At 43.6% G+C, this 18,447-nt stretch overlaps 1 protein-coding gene and 1 long non-coding RNA gene across 2 annotated transcripts in view; one reads left to right on the top strand and one right to left on the bottom strand.

Moving 5' to 3' along the window:
* ELMO1 (engulfment and cell motility 1) overlaps window positions 1–18,447 on the bottom strand; it is a 322,852-nt gene that overhangs the window by 213,224 nt on the left and 91,181 nt on the right. Inside the window, exon 10 of the mRNA XM_034761212.1 lies at window positions 16,842–16,946. Within this exon, the coding sequence (XP_034617103.1) occupies window positions 16,842–16,946 (105 nt within the window). The remainder of the gene's footprint in view (window positions 1–16,841; window positions 16,947–18,447) is intronic.
* Window positions 11,560–16,835, top strand: LOC117872579. Its single transcript, XR_004644519.1, has 5 exons — window positions 11,560–11,800; window positions 12,460–12,548; window positions 14,814–14,956; window positions 15,074–15,216; window positions 16,599–16,835. It is a non-coding gene; the product is annotated as an uncharacterized LOC117872579 (long non-coding RNA).

Below are 18,447 nucleotides of genomic sequence, written 5' to 3' on the forward strand. Positions count from 1 at the left end.
ATTTTTGTTTTACATTCCTGAAGCCACCCTTCAGGAACAAGTGAACATCTCTCCACTATGCATTCTGGATAAGTCATCCTATTTTAGAGCCCTTCTCATAGGAAAAAGTGATCTGCTACCCAGGGGTGGCTCTATGTATTTTGCCGCCCCAAGCATGGCAGTGAGGTAGCCTTCGGCGGCACGCCTTCTGGGAAGTCCGCTGGTAATGCGGATTTGGTGGCATGCCAGTGGGAGGTCCGCCGGTCCCACGCCTTCGGCGTACCCACCACTGAATTGCCGCCGAAGCCATGGGACCGGCGGACCTCTCGCAGGCATGCCGCCGAAAGCAGCCTGACTGCCGCCCTCACGGCGACCAGCAGACTGCCCCCCGCGGCTTGCCGCCCCAGGCACACGCTTGGTGCGCCGGTGCCTGGAGCTGCCCCTGCTGCTACCAGACCCAAGTGCTGGAGATAGGATAGAGTGATACAAGCCAAATGCAATGGTTCATTTCACATTATTGAAATCACTTGTTTTATTTTTCTCTCTCATAATAAAAAAGAAAATCTGCATACTGGAGCGAGGGGCTGTTTTGACACAGATTTAGATACAGCTAAGGAAAGTGGGTAATAAAATCAATGCAGAGAGAAAAATGAAAGTGGAGGGGGAAAAGGCACTAGTTTTAGCAATATCACTGCTTCTGGCAAACACATTTTGTTGAATTTCACATTAACCCAATGTGTTAACATTTCATGAGTGCATAAATATTTAATGGTAAAACTGTATCTTCATATAATGTTAAAGCAGAATTACTGCAATCAATAAGAATGGCTGAGAAATAGTTGAGGCACTGTGTACTACTATGCACCAAATTAAATGGCAATTTGAGTAATCAATATGTAAAGCAGCTTCAGAATGCTCCTCTTTCTCCTTCCATTCAAGCATCCATATTTTCACATTTTCTGTGCAGAACAAAGACGACATGACACACAGTAAGAATTCTGCAAGCAAGGAAAATGGAAAAGGCATAGCTGCAGTTAAACATGTGGATGTACATTCTACAGTTACAGATACTGATCTTTAATAAGCCACAACTACCGTAAAAACCAGCTTTTATAAACAACCCAGGAGAAATAATTCCTAATCTTGGCAATAGATTTAAAACATATACTAATGAATGTTTTAAATCTATCTGTAATACACTTTTCATAACTTAGGAATACCATATCCTGATGCAAAATAAAACATGAATAAAATACTGCTGACAAAGGCAGTATCTTTGTTTTATCTTTGTTTCCCTAAGCTCTCTGGTTGTGAAGGGGACAGAAATAGTCAGTGGGCAAACAGGTTTCTTTAGCAAGTTGCTCAAAAACACTAGCAGGGAGAGAAACATATCTAGGAAGTAATATACAAATCTAGACCAAAAATACTCATCCACCTTTGTATTCGGTTTTATAACTTAGCTTGATGCATGATTCTATCGGTTTATTGGTTCCTCTAAGAAAAATTAACAGCCAAGGTGTCACCAAACCCACATAATCCTTATTCAAACGGGAATCCACAGTTAAGATATAACTCCTCTTGGCTTCATCTCAGCCATGAACTACCTGGCCGCTCTCTCCTTTCCTGGCATGGTACTACCTCCCTCAGTGTTTTCTGATGTTTATTATTTGCATTGTGATAGCACCTGGAGGCCCCAATCAAGGATTTGGTCCTCCACAATTCTAGGTGCTGTATACACATTTAACGAAAAGACAGCCCCTACTCCAAATTGTGGGAGTGCTGCATACTGCTCAATCAGTTCTCTCCTTCATTTCCTTCTATTGCCAGCCCCCCATTATGGTAACAATGTATGGTATACACATAATGGCTTCATCTTTTCTTGTATAAGAACATTTCAGTAAAGTCTGAAAATTTTTCACTGGACCAAGGTAGTTTTCTGACAAGTCTTTTAATTGCTCCAAGGAGACTGAATTTGTTTACAGCCTCATAATTACTACAAAGATATTTAGTAAAACATTATCTGGTTTAACAAAACACAAGTTATGAAATTTAGAGCACAGGCTGGAACTCCAAACCTAACCCACCACTGTTTTAAGTACTTAAACCATAACTGGGAAATGAGATCAGCTATTGTTCAGAGATCACCACCCCTACACTAAGGCACTGTGAGGAAAGTTAAGACAACAGCTACATGTAGTGCTCACATATTAAAAAGGATCCAGGGTGGAGAAAAAGGTAAAAAGATATAAAGAGAAAGAGGCCAAGGAAAAGGAAGAAAAACTACAGAGGAGAGCAAGCAGAAGAAACAACATGAGAGAAGAGACTAGGAAGTGCTCAGAGGAAAGAAAAGAGAACTACGAAGAAACAACAAATAAAGTAAAAGGGGGAAAGTATAGCTATGCAGAGTGTAATACAGAAGAGAGTAAAGCTAGAAAGGAAGACAAAATAAATCCTAAGAGGAACAAGTTGAAGATGTTACTGAAAAATAAGAAAGTAAGAATGGGTTAAATAAATGTGAAAGGGCAAGAGGAGACAATTTTTAAGAAAGTAAATGTTATTTACCCCCCCCCCCCTTTTTTTTTTTAGCATTCCCACCAGTAATATTCTATAGCTAATTAAGGGGCAGGAATTGGAGAAGATTGTTGCTGCAAATGTTTGTCTTACTCTTTTATAATGTATTTTTCAAAGTTATTTCATTTGTGCCATAGAAAATACTGCTTCCCCACCCTAAATTTCAATCTTTACTGTGGGATGGAGGGGAAAGTTTCCAAATACTTACTAAACAAAATCAAAGTGTGTGAGAGAGAGAAACGAAGGCCTTTCTTTACATTCGGAAATGGTACCATTTCAGTCATCAATTGTCAGCAATTGATATAGCTGCCATGGTGCTGATCTTCGTCTACACTTACAGATAAACTTAGACAGCAAAGTCAACTAAACTGATTGTTTAAATGATGCTTCTTTCCACAGGGTCAAAGCTGGAAATGACAGACATTTATCCAGCAGTTGTCTGGGAGGGAGACAGGATGCTTCTCCAGTAAACAAGAATGCTAGACATCCAACAGCCACTCACCCAACTACAGAGGATAACATAGCAAAAACTCAAGCCTCATGCCAGAATCACCGAGGTATAATGTAAAGTTTCCAGCAACAAACAGGAAACAAAAGTTTTACTTAATAACTGTTGCTGGAAACTTTACATTATTCCTTGGTGATCCTTCATTGAATATCATGCCATCGGAGCACGATATGGTCCCTCAGTATTGGACAGAGAAATATTTTTCATATCTGATCATAACATAACGTTGACCTAGACAAGGCAAACAGTTTATATGTTTTCAATTGACTTTTTATTAGTAACTGAGAACAAAGCTATAAAGATGGGTACTGCCTTCATGATTTCAGCCATCAAAATACAGAAGGAAGAAATTGGCAGCCAAATATTTTCCTTCAATGTTAAGAAATAAATTTAGCCAGTCCCCTAGTCCACACATTAAGGATGACATTGGCTCAAAGAATATTGCTCCAGAGCAATTGTTGGTGGTATTTCTTAGATTCCTGCACTGAGCTATAAGTTTGCTAATACCACAGAGATTCATTATGACTGGGAATGAGATACAGAGTGAAAGACTACAAGATCCAGTACAGCTACAGTAATATAATAAATCCCAATGTAGATGCTTTGACAGGCATCATGGCACTATTAACAATGAATATTTCTCTACACTTGTTGTACAATAATATAGCTAAGACCTACTTTTCTTGCAGTTTGTGACAGGCAAACATCAAAAGGAAATGTTGGCTAAGATAATAACCCTCACCAGATCCCGTAGAAACAATCTGGAACTACAGTAACTCCTCATTTAACGTTGCAGTTATGTTCCTGAAAAATGCGACTTTAAGCAAAATGATGTTAATCGAATCCAATTTCCCCATAAGAATGAATGTAAATGGGGGGGGGGTTAGGTTCCAGACACACACAGTATAAGTTTTAAACAAACAATTTAATACTGGTACACAACGACGATGATTGTGAAGCTTGGTTGAGGTGGTGAAGTCAGAGGGTGGGATATTTCCCAGGGAATGCCTTACTGCTAAATTATGAACTAGAAATTGGCTGAGCCCTCAAGGGTTAACGTGTTGTTAATGTAGCCTCACACTCTACAAGGCAGCACGAATGGAGGGAGGGGAGACAGCATGGCAGACAGAGACACACACCGTGTGTGAGAGAGAGAGATGCACATTGCTCCTTTACGTACTGCTGACCCCACTCTAAGTACACTGCCTTTTTAAATAGATCAGCAAGTTGAGACAGCAGCTCCTGCCAGCAAGCTCCCTCTGTCCTGAGCCCTGTCTTGACCCCGCACTGCTCTATGGAAATGGGGTAAGCAGGGTGCAGGAGTGGGGGGAGGGGGACACCCTGACATTAGACCACCTCTTCTCCCCCCCTCCCCTCAAAGCAAGGAGGAGGCTCTGGAGAGCAGCTCCAAGGCAGAGCACAGGAGCAGCACATGGCAGTGGGGGGAGGGACAGCTGAACTGCAGGCAATTGATAGCCTGCTGGGCAGCTGCCACACAGGGAACTTAGGTGAGAGGGGAGCTGATCGGGGGACAGCTTTGCAGGACAAAACAAAAACCTTACTACTCCCAGGGAAAGGTATTTGAATCACCATCTATCATCCAGGGAAGGAGAAGCTTAGAGTGGTAGGCCAGGAGACTTGGGACCTCTTATTCAAATGACAGGAACAGAGAAAGGCTGATCAGCCCTCCAGGAAATAATCTCTCTGATATAAGGAACTCAGCTGAAAAATCTTGCCTTTAATAAAAGGAAGCTAAGGTTAAACTACTGGACCAAGTTAAGTGCCATGGGTGGTAAGTCTGTGATGGATCACCCCATAGGGAAGTTGGGTGCAGAATATCCAAGTGGATAACTGAGGTGTTGTGTGAGGGATGTCCTGTAGTCTGCTGCTCACAGGAAGAGCTGTCAAACGGAAGGCATGTACCACCAATATGGTTAAGCAGCCGTGAGACAGTGTGAAGCAGTCCTGTGGAAAAAATAATATGTGATCATGTAACTGAAGATTGTACCATAATGCACGCGCACCAGGGGTCCAAATTAAAGTTGATCATACTTGAATACCTTAAATCTGGTATTTCCTTCCTTTTGAGTGCTTGACCTTGCAACCTTAGTAACTTAGTGGGGGTTTTCTCCATACTTGTGTTTTGTATGGAATGTTTAGTTTGGCGCCTGAAAATTATGAATTTCTTCATATTGTTTAGTATTGAGCAATGGATACGCAGTATAATAAAATCGAATACTGCAATATTAGATGCTAATCTGGGATGTACCTGTAATTGTTCCACATGGACAGTGCTGCACAGTGAATGATTCCAGACTGAAAGAACCTTTCTGCTTTCTGCCAACAGAATGGCATGCAGTACAATTTCAGAACCTTTGATGCTGCTTTCACATTATTCCTGCCAAATGTACATGAACAGTAAATTCCTTTTGTAGTGAAGCAGGGATTTTTCCCTCCAACCAAACCAAGTCACTCTAAGAAAAGTTTCACAATAAACAGGAGGTCCAACCACCACTTCACCTTGAAAAATAGGATCAGTGCCTCTCTTCACTTCCTGCAGGCACTGAGGGTACTGGTGGTTGGAGGAAGGCCTTTGCAACGCCATGCAGTGTCTCCTCTTTACCCCTGGAGCCACGGAAACAATAGCTGGAGCCAGAGTTTCCTCCTTCCACCAGTGTTGAAGATAGGGTTGCCAGGTGTCCGGTTTTTGACCAGAATGCCCAGTCGAAAAGGGACCCTGGTGGCTCCAGTAAGCACCATTGACTGGGCAGTTAAAAATCCGGTTGGCAGCACAGGCAGGCTCCCTACCTGGCTCCGTGTGGCTCCTGGGAAGCAGCCGGCATGTTCGGCTCTTAGGCATAGGGGCAGCCACGGGGGCTCTGCATGCTGCCCTCACCCCGAGCATGACACCTGCAGACTGGGCACCATGCAGAGCCCTCTGGCTGCCCTTCCGCCTAGGAGCCGGATGTGCCGAGAGCTGCCTGAGGTAAGTGCCACCCAGAGCCTGCACCTGCTCCTGCATGCCAACTCCCTGCCCCAGCCCAGAGCCCCCTCCCACACCCAAACTCCCTCCCACAGCCTGCACCCCACATCCCTTCCCACACCCCAACTCCCTACCCCAGCCCTGAGCCCACACCCCCACCTGAAACCCAACCCCCTGCCTCAGCCCTGAGCCCCCTCTTGCATGAAAACTCCCTCCCAGAGCCTGCACCCCACACCCTCTCCCACACCCTAACTCCCTTCCCCAACCCAGAGCCCCCTCCTGCATCCCAAACCCTTCATCCCCTGCCCCACCCCAGAGACTGCACCCCCAGCTGGAAGCCTAACCCCCCCGCCGCACCCCAAATCCCTGCCCCAGCCTGGAGATCTCTCCTGCATCCTGAACCCCTCTGCCACAGCCCAGAGCCCCAGAGCCTACACACCAGCAGAGCCTTCACCCCCTCTCGCACCCCAACCCCCTGCCCCAGACCTGAGCCCCCTCCTGCATTCCAAATCCCTTGGTCCCAGGCTGGAACCACCTACTGCACTCCAAACTCCTCATCCCCAATCCCACCACAGAGCCTGCAGCCCCAGCCCAGACCCTGTACCCCCACCCCACCCCAACTCCCTGCCTCAGCCCCCTCCCACACTCCAAGCCCCTGCACCCCATTGCTGTGATAAGGGCATTAGAAATGTCTATCAGCGCTTCTCAAACTGTGGGTAAGGACCCCAAAGTGGGTCATGACCCCATTTTAATGGGGTTGACAGGGCCAGCGTTAGACTCACTGGGGCCCAGGGCTGAAGCCAAAGCCTGAGCCCTGCTGCCCAGGCTGAAGCCGAAACCCAAGGCTTCAGTCAAGGGCCCCCACCCCCATCTGCCTGGGGCAACAGAGCTCCAACTCTGGCTCCACACGCACCCCTCCCTCCCCACCCAGGGTCATGTCATAATTTTTGTTGTCAGAATGGGGTCATGGTGCAATGAAGTTTGAGAACTGCTGGCCTAAATCAGTGTTTCACACCTGTTGGGTGGGCTGCTAGATAGCACCAGACTAGCTTAGAGGGATAAGATGGTGCACGGGGCGGAGGACAGGATTAGAGTGAGTGATAAAAGTTACACGACCCCATATACAACACATACACATCGCAAAACTCTGCAGAAACAGTAGCAGGTGGCCCCCAAAAACCACCCATCTTCTTTCCATGCTACCATTATGGCACCCCAAGGACCTGATCCAAATACTCCCATCAACTTCAGTGAGCTTCAGACCACGACTCAATTTAGCTGGCAGCTCCCATGTATTGGGCCACACGTTTAATTAGCAGCCCATCAGCCCAAGCTGTTCTCAGCTCCCACAGAACTCAGCTCAATCCTGCAGACACAAATGGCTGTTCCCAACCCTCAGAAATATGTAGCCTTCTGGTAAGTGAGGGAACAAGGAGGGGAAACAGAGCTACTGAGGGGGAGGAGTGTAAGATGTGAAAAGAGTCAGAAGGGTGAAAGAACAGAAAAAAAGAGTAAGAAACAAAAAGGAACAGAAATTAAAATAAAGACAAGGAGTGGGGGAGAGAGAGAACAGGCAAAAAAATGGAGAAAGAAAATAATAGGAGAGAAGGCAATAATATAAAAAAGGTTTAGAATCAATGACCTGGGTAATAGGCTGTATATATTAGAAAAACAAATGCAACAAAGCTCACTTTTCTTATCAGCTTTAACAAAATGGAAATAAATTATATCCCTTTCCACTCATTTTTTTCTTTTTGGTGGGGGGGAAGGATTACAGGAATCAAATTGAATTTTACTTCAAAAATGCTCAAATTATATGGTGGACAACTCATTCTGATCAGGATGTAATGAGTAGGCACAAGGAGACTTTTGTGAATTGGTGGAAGAATGTGTAGGAAGCCTCCTATACAACAAATGTATGGGTTATAAAACACACAGTCTGACTGTGACTCAACCCATTAAAGTTATGAATGATCTTCACAGAATGCCAGCAATGTTCATCTGCATCTTTGTGGCTCAGAAATGACACCTCCCCCTCCCCCAAAATTTTTGAAGGCTCAAAGATGAAAAAAGAAAAGTACGGTAATAGCTGAAGAAACTGCCTGCCGGTAAAGTGTATACCTGTATACATAAATAAGGTCATAGCAGTATATTACTCCTTTGGATTACCGGACATAATCCTATTGACTAACAGTTTGCGCTATTGCTCTCCCACCTGGTCAGTAGTTTTTAAATTACCAATGGTGACTGGCCAGCAATTCTCTGAGACATGGTCAGATGGGCCCTGTGAACTAACATATAGAACAACAGTTCTCAACTAGGGGTCCAAGGCCCCCTGGGGGCAGCAAGCAGGTTTCAGGGGGTCTGCCAAGCAGGGCTGGCATTAGACTCACTGGGGCCCAGGGCAGAAAGCCAAAGCCCCATCACCTGGGCCCCGAGCTGAAGCCAGAGCAGCTTAGCTTCATGGGGTCCCCTGTGGTGTGGGGCCTAGAGTTGCCAGGCATCCGGAATGCCCGGTTGAAAACGGACTCTAAAAGGGGTCGTTAAAAGTCCTGTCAGTGGCACATCGGGGGCCCAGGGCTCCATGCAATTCCTGGAAGTGGCTGCCAGGTCCCTGCAGGTCCTAAGTACCACCCCAAATACTAGCTTGGCAATTCCCGTTGGTCAGGAACTGTGACCAATAGGAGCTGCAAGGGGTGGCACTTGTGGGCGCAAATGCAGCACACACCACGCAGAGCCGCCTGGCCTCCCATCCGCCTAGAGGCTGCAGGGACCTGGCATCTGCTTCCTCAGAGCTGTGGTAAATGCCTCCAGGACCCCACATCCCCCCCACCCCAAACCCCTGGCCCAGCCCAGAGCCCCCTCCTACACCCAACCCCCTCATCCCAGGCCCCACCCGCAGCCAGAACCCTCACATGCCCCTCCGCACCCCAACTCCCTGCCCCAGCCCAGAACCCCATCCTTCACCCCAAACCCCTCATCCCCAGCCCCACCCCAGAATCTGCACCCCCAGCCCAGAGCCCATACCCTGTTCCACACCCCAACCTCTTGCCCCAGCCCAGTGAAAGTGAGTGAGGGTGTGCAAGAGTGAGCAACAGAGGGAGGGTGGGATGGAGTGGGGCCTTGGAAAAGGGGAAGGGCAGGGGCAGGGCAGGGATGTTCCATTTTGTGTGATTAGAAAGTTAGCAACACTAGTTGGGCCCCAGGCAATTGCCCTGCTTGCTACCCCCTAATGCTAGACCTGGCTTTTATATGCAGAAAAACAGTTTTGTGGCACAGGTGGGCCATGGAGTTTTCATAGCACATTATGGGGGGCTCAGAAAAAAAAAGGCTGAGAACTCCTGATACAGAAAATTCATTGAGGTTAATTCTAATACAAAGGGATAGCTGAAATAAAAAAAAACTGGAGAATTTGGAGCATTTGAACTGTTCTACACATGAGGCACGTTCCCTTGCTCTTCTGCTGCTTTTTACTCTTGGCAGAGCAGTAAAGAGGTCACAAATAAAGTAAGTAATAATAATCACCAGATAGTCTCAAGGGAGGAAGGTGCACCCAGCAGCATTTTGATTATACACATGTGGTCAGACCCTCAGCTGCTATGAACTGGCACAGGTCCAGTGATTTCAATGGCGGCGTGCCCATTTACAACAGATGACAATCTCATCCTTCATCTTTAAATGGATCCATGTGACAAATTTGAAAAAGTTGCCATTTACAATATTTACAATATTTATTTTACTTTCAGACATAAGCCATCATGAGAGTCTGAGAACAAGACATATATTATTGAAAACAAGACAGAATAACATCACAGAATATCTAAAAGACAGTAAATGGAATCCACTGTGATCTCAGTCTACTGCGAGTCTCTCCAGCCAGAGCTGCTAGTCAAATCAATACCACCTTGTGGTCAACAGCATCAAAGGATGGCAAGAGACCTAAATGAATCAATGTGGACAGCTTTCCTTTGTCCATCTCAAATTGGAGATCATCAGCTAATTTGACCAGTACAGTATTTATACGCTACATAGGCTAAAAATCTGATAAGAAACTGGAAAATTTAGTGATGCCAGAGTTACCTGGTATTTTGCCTTTACTTAAGGACACATTCATGATTTCAGACAATAATGGACTCAATACCTCCCCATTTGATTTTACTAAATACGAGAAACCTGGTTCCAACTCACAAACAGCCACACTAAGGTCCCATCACCAGCAAAACTAGTTGAAACTCAAGGTCAATGGAGCTATATTTGTCTCCACCAGACACAATCTGACCCCTGGGAAACAGCAAGACGCATCAGAATCTGACTGAACCCAGCCAAGAAAAAAATACAAAGAATTCATCGAACTGTACATCGTCCAGAACAGAAGCACTAGAAGAGAATCACAGAGATGAGAACCCTTCTTTGCCTGCATAACAGCCACAACATGTCGCATTTGACTTGGCTTGGGAGAACAATGACCAACAGTAACACTCTATCCTCCCTCTCATGTTTGCATCTGTTGCAGGTCATCAGTATGCCAAGGTGATCTGTGAAGATGATCTATGGGAAGGCATCATTTAGAACCCAACGTATCAATGATGAACAACAACAATCTTCATATTCTATTAGCTCACAAATACAGAAGACTACAATCCCCTATAAACATCTAGAACCATTCTGGTTCCATTAGTCTCCAGGGATAGACTAATGAAATGGACATTCCATTCATTACATCAATACACCTCTACCCTGATATAACGCTGTCCTCGGGAGCCAAAAAATCTTACCGTGTTATAGGTGAAACTGCGTTATATCGAATTTGCTTTGATCTGCCAGAGCGTGCAGCCCCCCCCAACCCTCCCCGGAGAGCTGCTTTACCCTTGATATCTGAATTCGTGTTATATCAGGTCGCGTTATATCGGGGTAGAGGTGTATAATACACATAAACAAAGTAAGTCAGATACAAAGCTGTATAGTTCACTCCTAATTGTATCTTGTAAAAAACAATCATGGTTTCAAATAAAACAGCCTTGTGCTATGGATCCTGTGGGGCCGGTGCCAAATTATTATGAATTGCTGTGACTGATGTGAATGAATGTGGTAAACATGAGTTGGTATGACTTGGTACGTCTGAACTTGCTAGAGGATTCTGGGAGCAGAATTCTCTTAGCATTAGATGAATGATGTGAAAAATTATTGGAATTGCTGAAACTGCATTTGAATGGTTAATAACGTCTCGAGCTGCCTGTATGTTTCAACATCGAACTTTGAAATATCAGCCACCGGGGATCAGCTCACAAAGTAAAGAAGGCATAAAATCATGGGATCAGTGGGCTTGGTGCGAGCTGATATAAGTCAAAATGACCCTTTCTGGATGACATCACGCTAAGGGCTTAAGCAAATGATTGATGAGAGGGTAAATGTTGATTGAGCTTTGGTCTGGGTCTGTTCTACAGCCCCTCCTTCCAAAATATTAATTAGAATATACCAATAATAAACGCCCATTGAGCATATTTTTGGAACATGAGACTCCTTTGAGAACAAAAGGGTATATATGCTAAGCACAGTAAATTAGCTAAACTAGTGTTTCCCAATTAACCTGTGAGACAGAAGTCATCAGGGGAACCGAGACCCTGCCTCGAGGGACGTTTGTTGGACTTTAGAACCAGAGGTCATCAGGGTAACCAATACCCTGCTTCGGGGGGGCCCTTGACAGACCAAGTACCTGAAAGGGGATAGAAGAGAAGAGAAAAAGTCTCCATCTAGAATTGGTAGATATACCTGCTTTGTTTGCCAATCAGGATACTGTGTAAGGCCAACATAGTTACTGAGGGTTTAATGCTTGGGGAGCTGAGGCTTACTGGGGGAAGATGTTTGCTATGTAACCTTACCTGCTTGTGTGATTCTTTCTCAAATAAATTACCGTAAATTAAGCATACTGTACCCGAGTCTCTCACTGGTACTGGTAATATCCGCCCAGCTGTGGGCCATTAAATATCCATTTCAACAGATCCCAGACAAAGCAGTGAGGAAGTACAAGAGATTATAACCACAAAAAAAGGCTTTTCCAGGGGTCACTTTTTACACTAAGGAAAGTTTCAGCTCTATATTACTGCAAGTTAGTTATAGGAAAATGTAATTCTAATGGAAAATCCCTGTATGGCATAGTATATGTTTAAATGGTAACAATTTTATTCTAAAAAAAATTATTAGAAATTGCTGCTGAGGTGGTTTGGGTAGGGTAGGGAGGAACTTGTCTGCTCCATAAGAACAAAAAAAAAAAAAAAGATTATCTGTCACAAAGCTTTATTCCAATCATTTGCTTTACTGTTAACTTTAATTACACACTATGAACTGTCCTGTAATTATGCAACTTGGGAAACTGCCAATTTTTCCTTTTGAATGTTAAAAGTTCTTTAATTTCTTTCAGAGATTCAGTATTACTTCCATCAGTGAATACCATATATTACATGACTGCACCTTTTAAAAGCAGAGCATCTAAGAATTGCAATGGATTTTGTAAGTGGAGCGTGAAAAACTACTGTGTACTTTATTGAAGTCACTGATATCACCAAAGCCATTCGTTTAAAAAAAAATTTAAAAAAAGAAGGAAAAATGATAATTTCGCAGCAAACTTTAAAAAAAAAAAATCCAGAAGGTAGCAAGGAAACCATATAATTAGAGAGAACTGTGCTTTCTTTATACTAAACAACCTTTTTCTCAAGAGACCTCCAGTCACATTAAATGGTAAACAGACAGTGAAATTCAATGACAATTAACATAAATGTCCAAATGAAAAACCCACAACCAGTTGAAAAACTGACCTGGGGTGGAGGAGAAACAGAGTTGTGTAAACAAACTATTTATTCTAGAGAGATGTGTCTTGCTGAACTGTAGCCAGCGGAAGGAGGACAGGAATCAAAAGGCAAGAGGGGAAGGTTGTTCAACTTTATTTGTTTTTAATTATTTCTATTTCAGAATTTCCACAACACTTTTCTTTCTTCTTTCAAGATACAGAGTTAACCACTCCCTCGATCTCCATCTAATAGCCTTGTCACCTTCTGCCATCTAATCCCCTAAACTTTGAAGGCCCTTTTTTATTCAGTTCACTAGGCCTCCACCCTTTTATCTCCTTCAAGTATCTACACCAAAACCTTCTGCAAGGCCTACAAATCTTAATTGTTCTCTTAGTCCATGTCTACACTACAAAATTAAGTTGATCTAATTTATATCAGCATAGCGCTGACACAGTAATTACATCACTTGCGCGTGTCTACACTTTGCTCCTTGTGTCAGCGATGCACATCCTCACCAGGACCGCTTCTATTGATTGTACTGTCACTGTGGGGAATTGTGGGATAGTTCCTAAAAAGCCAGTAACAGTCGACATAAGCAATGCAGTGTCTACATGGACACAGTGTCGACCAAACTACACTGACTTTGACTCTACGCCGCTCATGGAGGTGGAGTTATTAAGTAGACGTAGGGGGACAATTACGTTAGCGGGAGTGAAATTTAATTGTAGACACTTACATAGTTAGGTCAACATAAGCTGCGTTAAGGGTATGAAGAAAGGCTGAAGGAAAGTAACTGGAAAAAGAAATTCAGACTCACCCTCAAGATGTGTGCATCAACATCTTCAGCAGCCACATGTTCTTATCAGTACAGCCCTGCCTTCCTTACCCATGGTCTTTGGCCATAGCTCTCATGCAGTTTCTCGCAACTAAGGGTATGTCTACACTGCAGACAGACACCCACAGCTGGCTCCTGCCACCTGAGTCAGGCTGATGGGATTCAGGCTGCAGGGCTGTTTAATTGTGGTGTAGATGTTCCGGCTCGGGTTGCAGCCCAAGCTCTGGGACCCTCCCACCTCACAGGGTCCTAGAGCCTGGGCTCCAGCACAAGCCTAGACATCTACACTGCAATTAAACAGTCCTGCAGCCCAAGCTTGCTGCAGGTTTTTAATTGCATTGTAGAAATACTCTAAGACTAGCGCCACAGGGTAGGGACTTTGTCTTATTTGTCGGCACTGTGGCACACCTGTTTATAGTGCAATACACTTGTTAATTGTGGAATTCTCCTGCTTTAGCTGAAGGCAGAGAGAAGGCGAGGTGGCATTTTTGGGCAGGAAAAAGCTTGAACATTCTGAGCACAGAAGCTAGAGATTTTCAGTAGAGATGAGAAAGAACCATACAGCAATTATGCAAATCTCTGTACTCTGACAGGCTACCCTCCATTACTAATCAGAATACAGAGGTCTGTATAATGTGTGGTTAACTATGGACTGAACAAATGTACAGTGATTATGCAAATCTCTCTATTCTAACGGTCTGTTGGTTGTAGCATTCTCCTCTGATGCTCTCCCCACACACTCACGCCACTTATTACATACTATTTAATTTTAAACAGAATTGCTTCTCATGGGAAGGAAGGAATCAGGAAGATAGGAATGGGGGCCAGATTATTAATGTTGGGAACAACAAAGATTTAGAGGGAGAAATACTGGAAACCAGAGGACAGGAGGCAAGTGGAAGTAACAACAGGGTAAAGGTGGGCAGGTGGCGTGAGGAATGCAAAAGGAGAAAGAAGCAGAGGCAGGTGAGAGCCATGTAGGCAGATCCAATAGGGAGCTGGACAGGAGGAGCATGGCCTGCTGGGATATATTATAGTGTCTGTCAGTCACGGTGGCAAGGAGATGAGAGACATGAAAGTGAGCTGTTTGCCTGTGATCAGAGTTGCAGCACTCCGGGAGCACTACAAACTTTTGATCTCAGATTTGTTCAGGTATGCTGCTTAAAATGGTGCACTGGAACAACGCAATTTGGTGGGATGAGTACTCTGCTGGAAGGATGATCTTGTGATTAAGGCACTGGAATGGAACTCAGAAGTCCCAGGTTCAATTCCTGGATCTGCTACAGACTCTCTGAGTGAGTTTGGGAAAAATCATTTAATCGGTCTGTGCCTCAGTTCCCCATCTATAAAATGAGGATAATAAGTACTAGCTTTCTGCGGTGTTGTGTGAATAAATTCATTTATATGTGTAGGCACTCAGATACCCTAATAATGGGGACCATATAAGAAGATAGATGGAAGGACAGACATCGCTCGGTGAATGGCAATGACTAAACTTGGGACAATTTTAGCAAAACTTCTACATAGTGGAAACAAGCTGAACCAGCATGAAGCGGTTAAGTGATATTTACATAGAGGTTAATTATGTGTGAAATGCTAAATCCTATTCTTAATATAGTACTTGCAAAATAAAGATGAATATAAGAAAAATAAATGAAATGTAGTGACTATATATATTCAGTAGAAAATTTCCCTCCAATTTTAAAGTTTATTTAGGTTGCTTAAAAATTATGACCTCCTCTCTTAATTGGGATCATAGGCTGTCCATTGGAGTGCCCCAGTAAAGAGTATTCTACTCTAGGGCTGAGATTTTCAAAGGCGTCTATGAATTTCAGTGGAAGTCGGTTGCCTAATTCTCTTTTAAAAATAAAATAGATTTCAACATATAGTCTCTTAGTTGTGTTTCTTTTAAAACCTACTTTCTAATAAGTAATAATGTTTCAATTTCTTTTTTTCTACAGAGTTTAATATTCATTGCACTCCATGTTACTGCTGTGTTCTTTAATGGCCACATTAGATCTGGGCTGAGAGAGAGAGAGAGGTCTTTAAAGGGCAGATCTTATTGTCTCTTATTATGGTGACATTCTGCTTATGGGTCATCACTGGACTAGATGTCAGCATGCCCTTTGCAAACCTCTCAAGGCTTTGGCATTATTCTGTTTTATGCAAAGCTGTAGGTTAATGAATATCATTTAAAATTCACTTTTAAATGGAGCTTTCCACATACCATATTCCACTTGGAATTTTTTTTTAAACTAACAATGATATATATGCCTATTGTTTTTCTTCTTGTATTTAGTCTTCTTTAAATAGGTCTCTTCTTCTCTGCAATTGTGCCATTTAGCTGTGCCAACTATCTCAGGAATATTTAATGACTTTCTGGACTTCCACTTTATTGATTTTCTCATCCTCCACTCACTTGTAGTAGGTAGGCTTATAGAGGGCAATATATTCAGTTTCAGGAATATAAAGATCAGGATGTTCACATGCTGAGATTATTGTCTTTTAAACGTCTCTATATATAAGGAAACAAGATATAACTCATTGCTATCAAACTGTCTTTAGAATAACTAAGGTAGGAGGAGGAGTGGGCAGGAACTGGGGGGCAGGAGTGGGGTGTGCAGAGTGAATCATGCTCCGGCTCTCCCTGCGTCCAAATGAAATACATAATTTCTAATAGCTTCCTAGCAGAAGTACCTTAATCCCTAGGACAGTGTTGATAAGGTCAGTTGACAAGGCGTATTAGACACACTAGAGGAATCTTTACCTGGGGAGATAAGGTCAGTTTTTGGCAGGGTTAATGGAATGGCGCCGGACAGAGAATTCTGCTTCTTGAGAAAAAAAAGAAAGAAAATCTGCATATTTTTTACAGAATCTTTCAGATTGTACTCCATACATAACACAGGGCATAAACTTATTTTCCCCCTTCCTTTGCAGGTCATGCTACAAAACATAAAGGCCATTAATACTACTTGAATCAGACATACAACACTGGAGCATTCACACGAAGCTTTCACAGAAAGCTGTGGTATTCTGTGCCCTGTGGTTTTCTGTTCAGTTGTTAATTACTCTTTGGGATGTCAGGATCCCATCTGTTTTCCTGGAATTATGATTTAAAAATATGAAATAATCTGTGTGAGCTGTGAAACTAAAATGTGTGAAGTGGGAAAGAACCCTTACCCGGATATATGCATCCTGGTGGTGTTTGGCAAAGTACAGCATGTTGTCAAGGGCTAGCATTCCTGGAGGGGTTTGTGTAAAATCCATTGCTGGGTTTACATGATTCTGTGAAAAAGATAAAAGGTTTACATTATAAATATCTGCACAAAAGCCATCAACCTCATTATTATTATTCATTTGTATTACCATACTGCCTAGAACCCCCAGACACGGACTAGCACCCCACTGTACTGAGCACTGCATAAATACAGACCAAGGAGATGGTCCATGCCCTGAAGAACTCACAGTCTAAAGACAGTTATTATCCCTAGCATGTAAATCACTTAGTTCTATAATTATACAAGGTTGACTTTTCAAATGCAGAAATGACTTAGGAGCACAAATCCCACAGAAAGTCAATGGAACTTGTGCTCCTAAGTCATCGAGGTGCTTCTGAAAACCTGGCCCATAGCATTATTTCTTACATTTGATAAACATATGTGAATAAATACATATGTGTATATACTGACATATACCGGTATGTCTAACAATACAATACCCATGGCAGGGGCTCTCAACTTTTTTCTTTCTGAGGCCCACCCAACATGCTATAAAAACTCCACAGCCCACCTGTGTCACAATAATGGGTTTTCTGCATATAAAAGCCAGGGCCGGCGTTAGGGGGTAGCAAGCAGGCCAATTACCTGGGGGGCCTCATGCCACAGGAGCCCCCGCAAAGTTACATTGCTCAGGCTTTGGTTTCAGTCTCAGGAGGAGGGGCTCAGGCTTCAACCCCATGTGGCAGGGCTTCGGCTTTCTGCCCAGGGCCCCAGTGAGTCTAATGCTGGCCCTGCGTGGTGGCCCCCAAAACCTGCTCATGGCCTCCCAGGAGGCCTCGGACCCCTGGTTGAGAACCACTGACCTATGGGACTATATCAAAGATGTAATGAAGATGAGTGAAAGTTACTTAGTTCAGTAGGTAATGCTTAAGATAGATTAACTGTGTTGGCTCTCATAACCTTCTCACATAAAGGGTCACGAGGAGAGCTATGCAAGTTTTAGCTGCTTCACTTTGCAGGGGGTCTTGTAAGCATATTCTCAGGTTTCTGAATTTCTGCACATCTGAATTTCAAATTTGTGCTTGGGGTTTGAATGAATCCAAAAACTCTCAGCAAAACACGGTTGAAACCAGATCAAACTTGGCAACTTCCAGACGAAACTGCAAAAACCTTTAATTCCACATGCTTTGGAGGCAAAACCACAAATCTGTGCAGGTTTGCTAGTGAATCTTTTGATTAAGGAGATATGAAATGTATGTTTTAAATAAGTTCCATGGAATTCAAGGCTTATGTAAATGTGAACATTTGCAGTGTTCTAGACAACAGTACTTCACAGCTCTTAAAAGTAACTTTTTGAAGCTTCTCACAAAGGATAGAATCATAGAATGTCAGGGACCTCAGGAGGTCATCTAGTCCAACCCCCTGCTCAAAGCAGGACCAATCCCCAGACAGATTTTTGCCCCAGATCCCTAAGTGGCCCCCTCAAGGATTGAACTCACAACCCTGGGCTTAGCAGGCCAATGCTCAAACCACTGAGCTATCCCTCCCCCAAGAGCATAAAACTATCT

Source organism: Trachemys scripta, chromosome 2 (assembly GCF_013100865.1).
Source record: "Trachemys scripta elegans isolate TJP31775 chromosome 2, CAS_Tse_1.0, whole genome shotgun sequence".
Taxonomy (NCBI): domain Eukaryota; kingdom Metazoa; phylum Chordata; order Testudines; family Emydidae; genus Trachemys; species Trachemys scripta.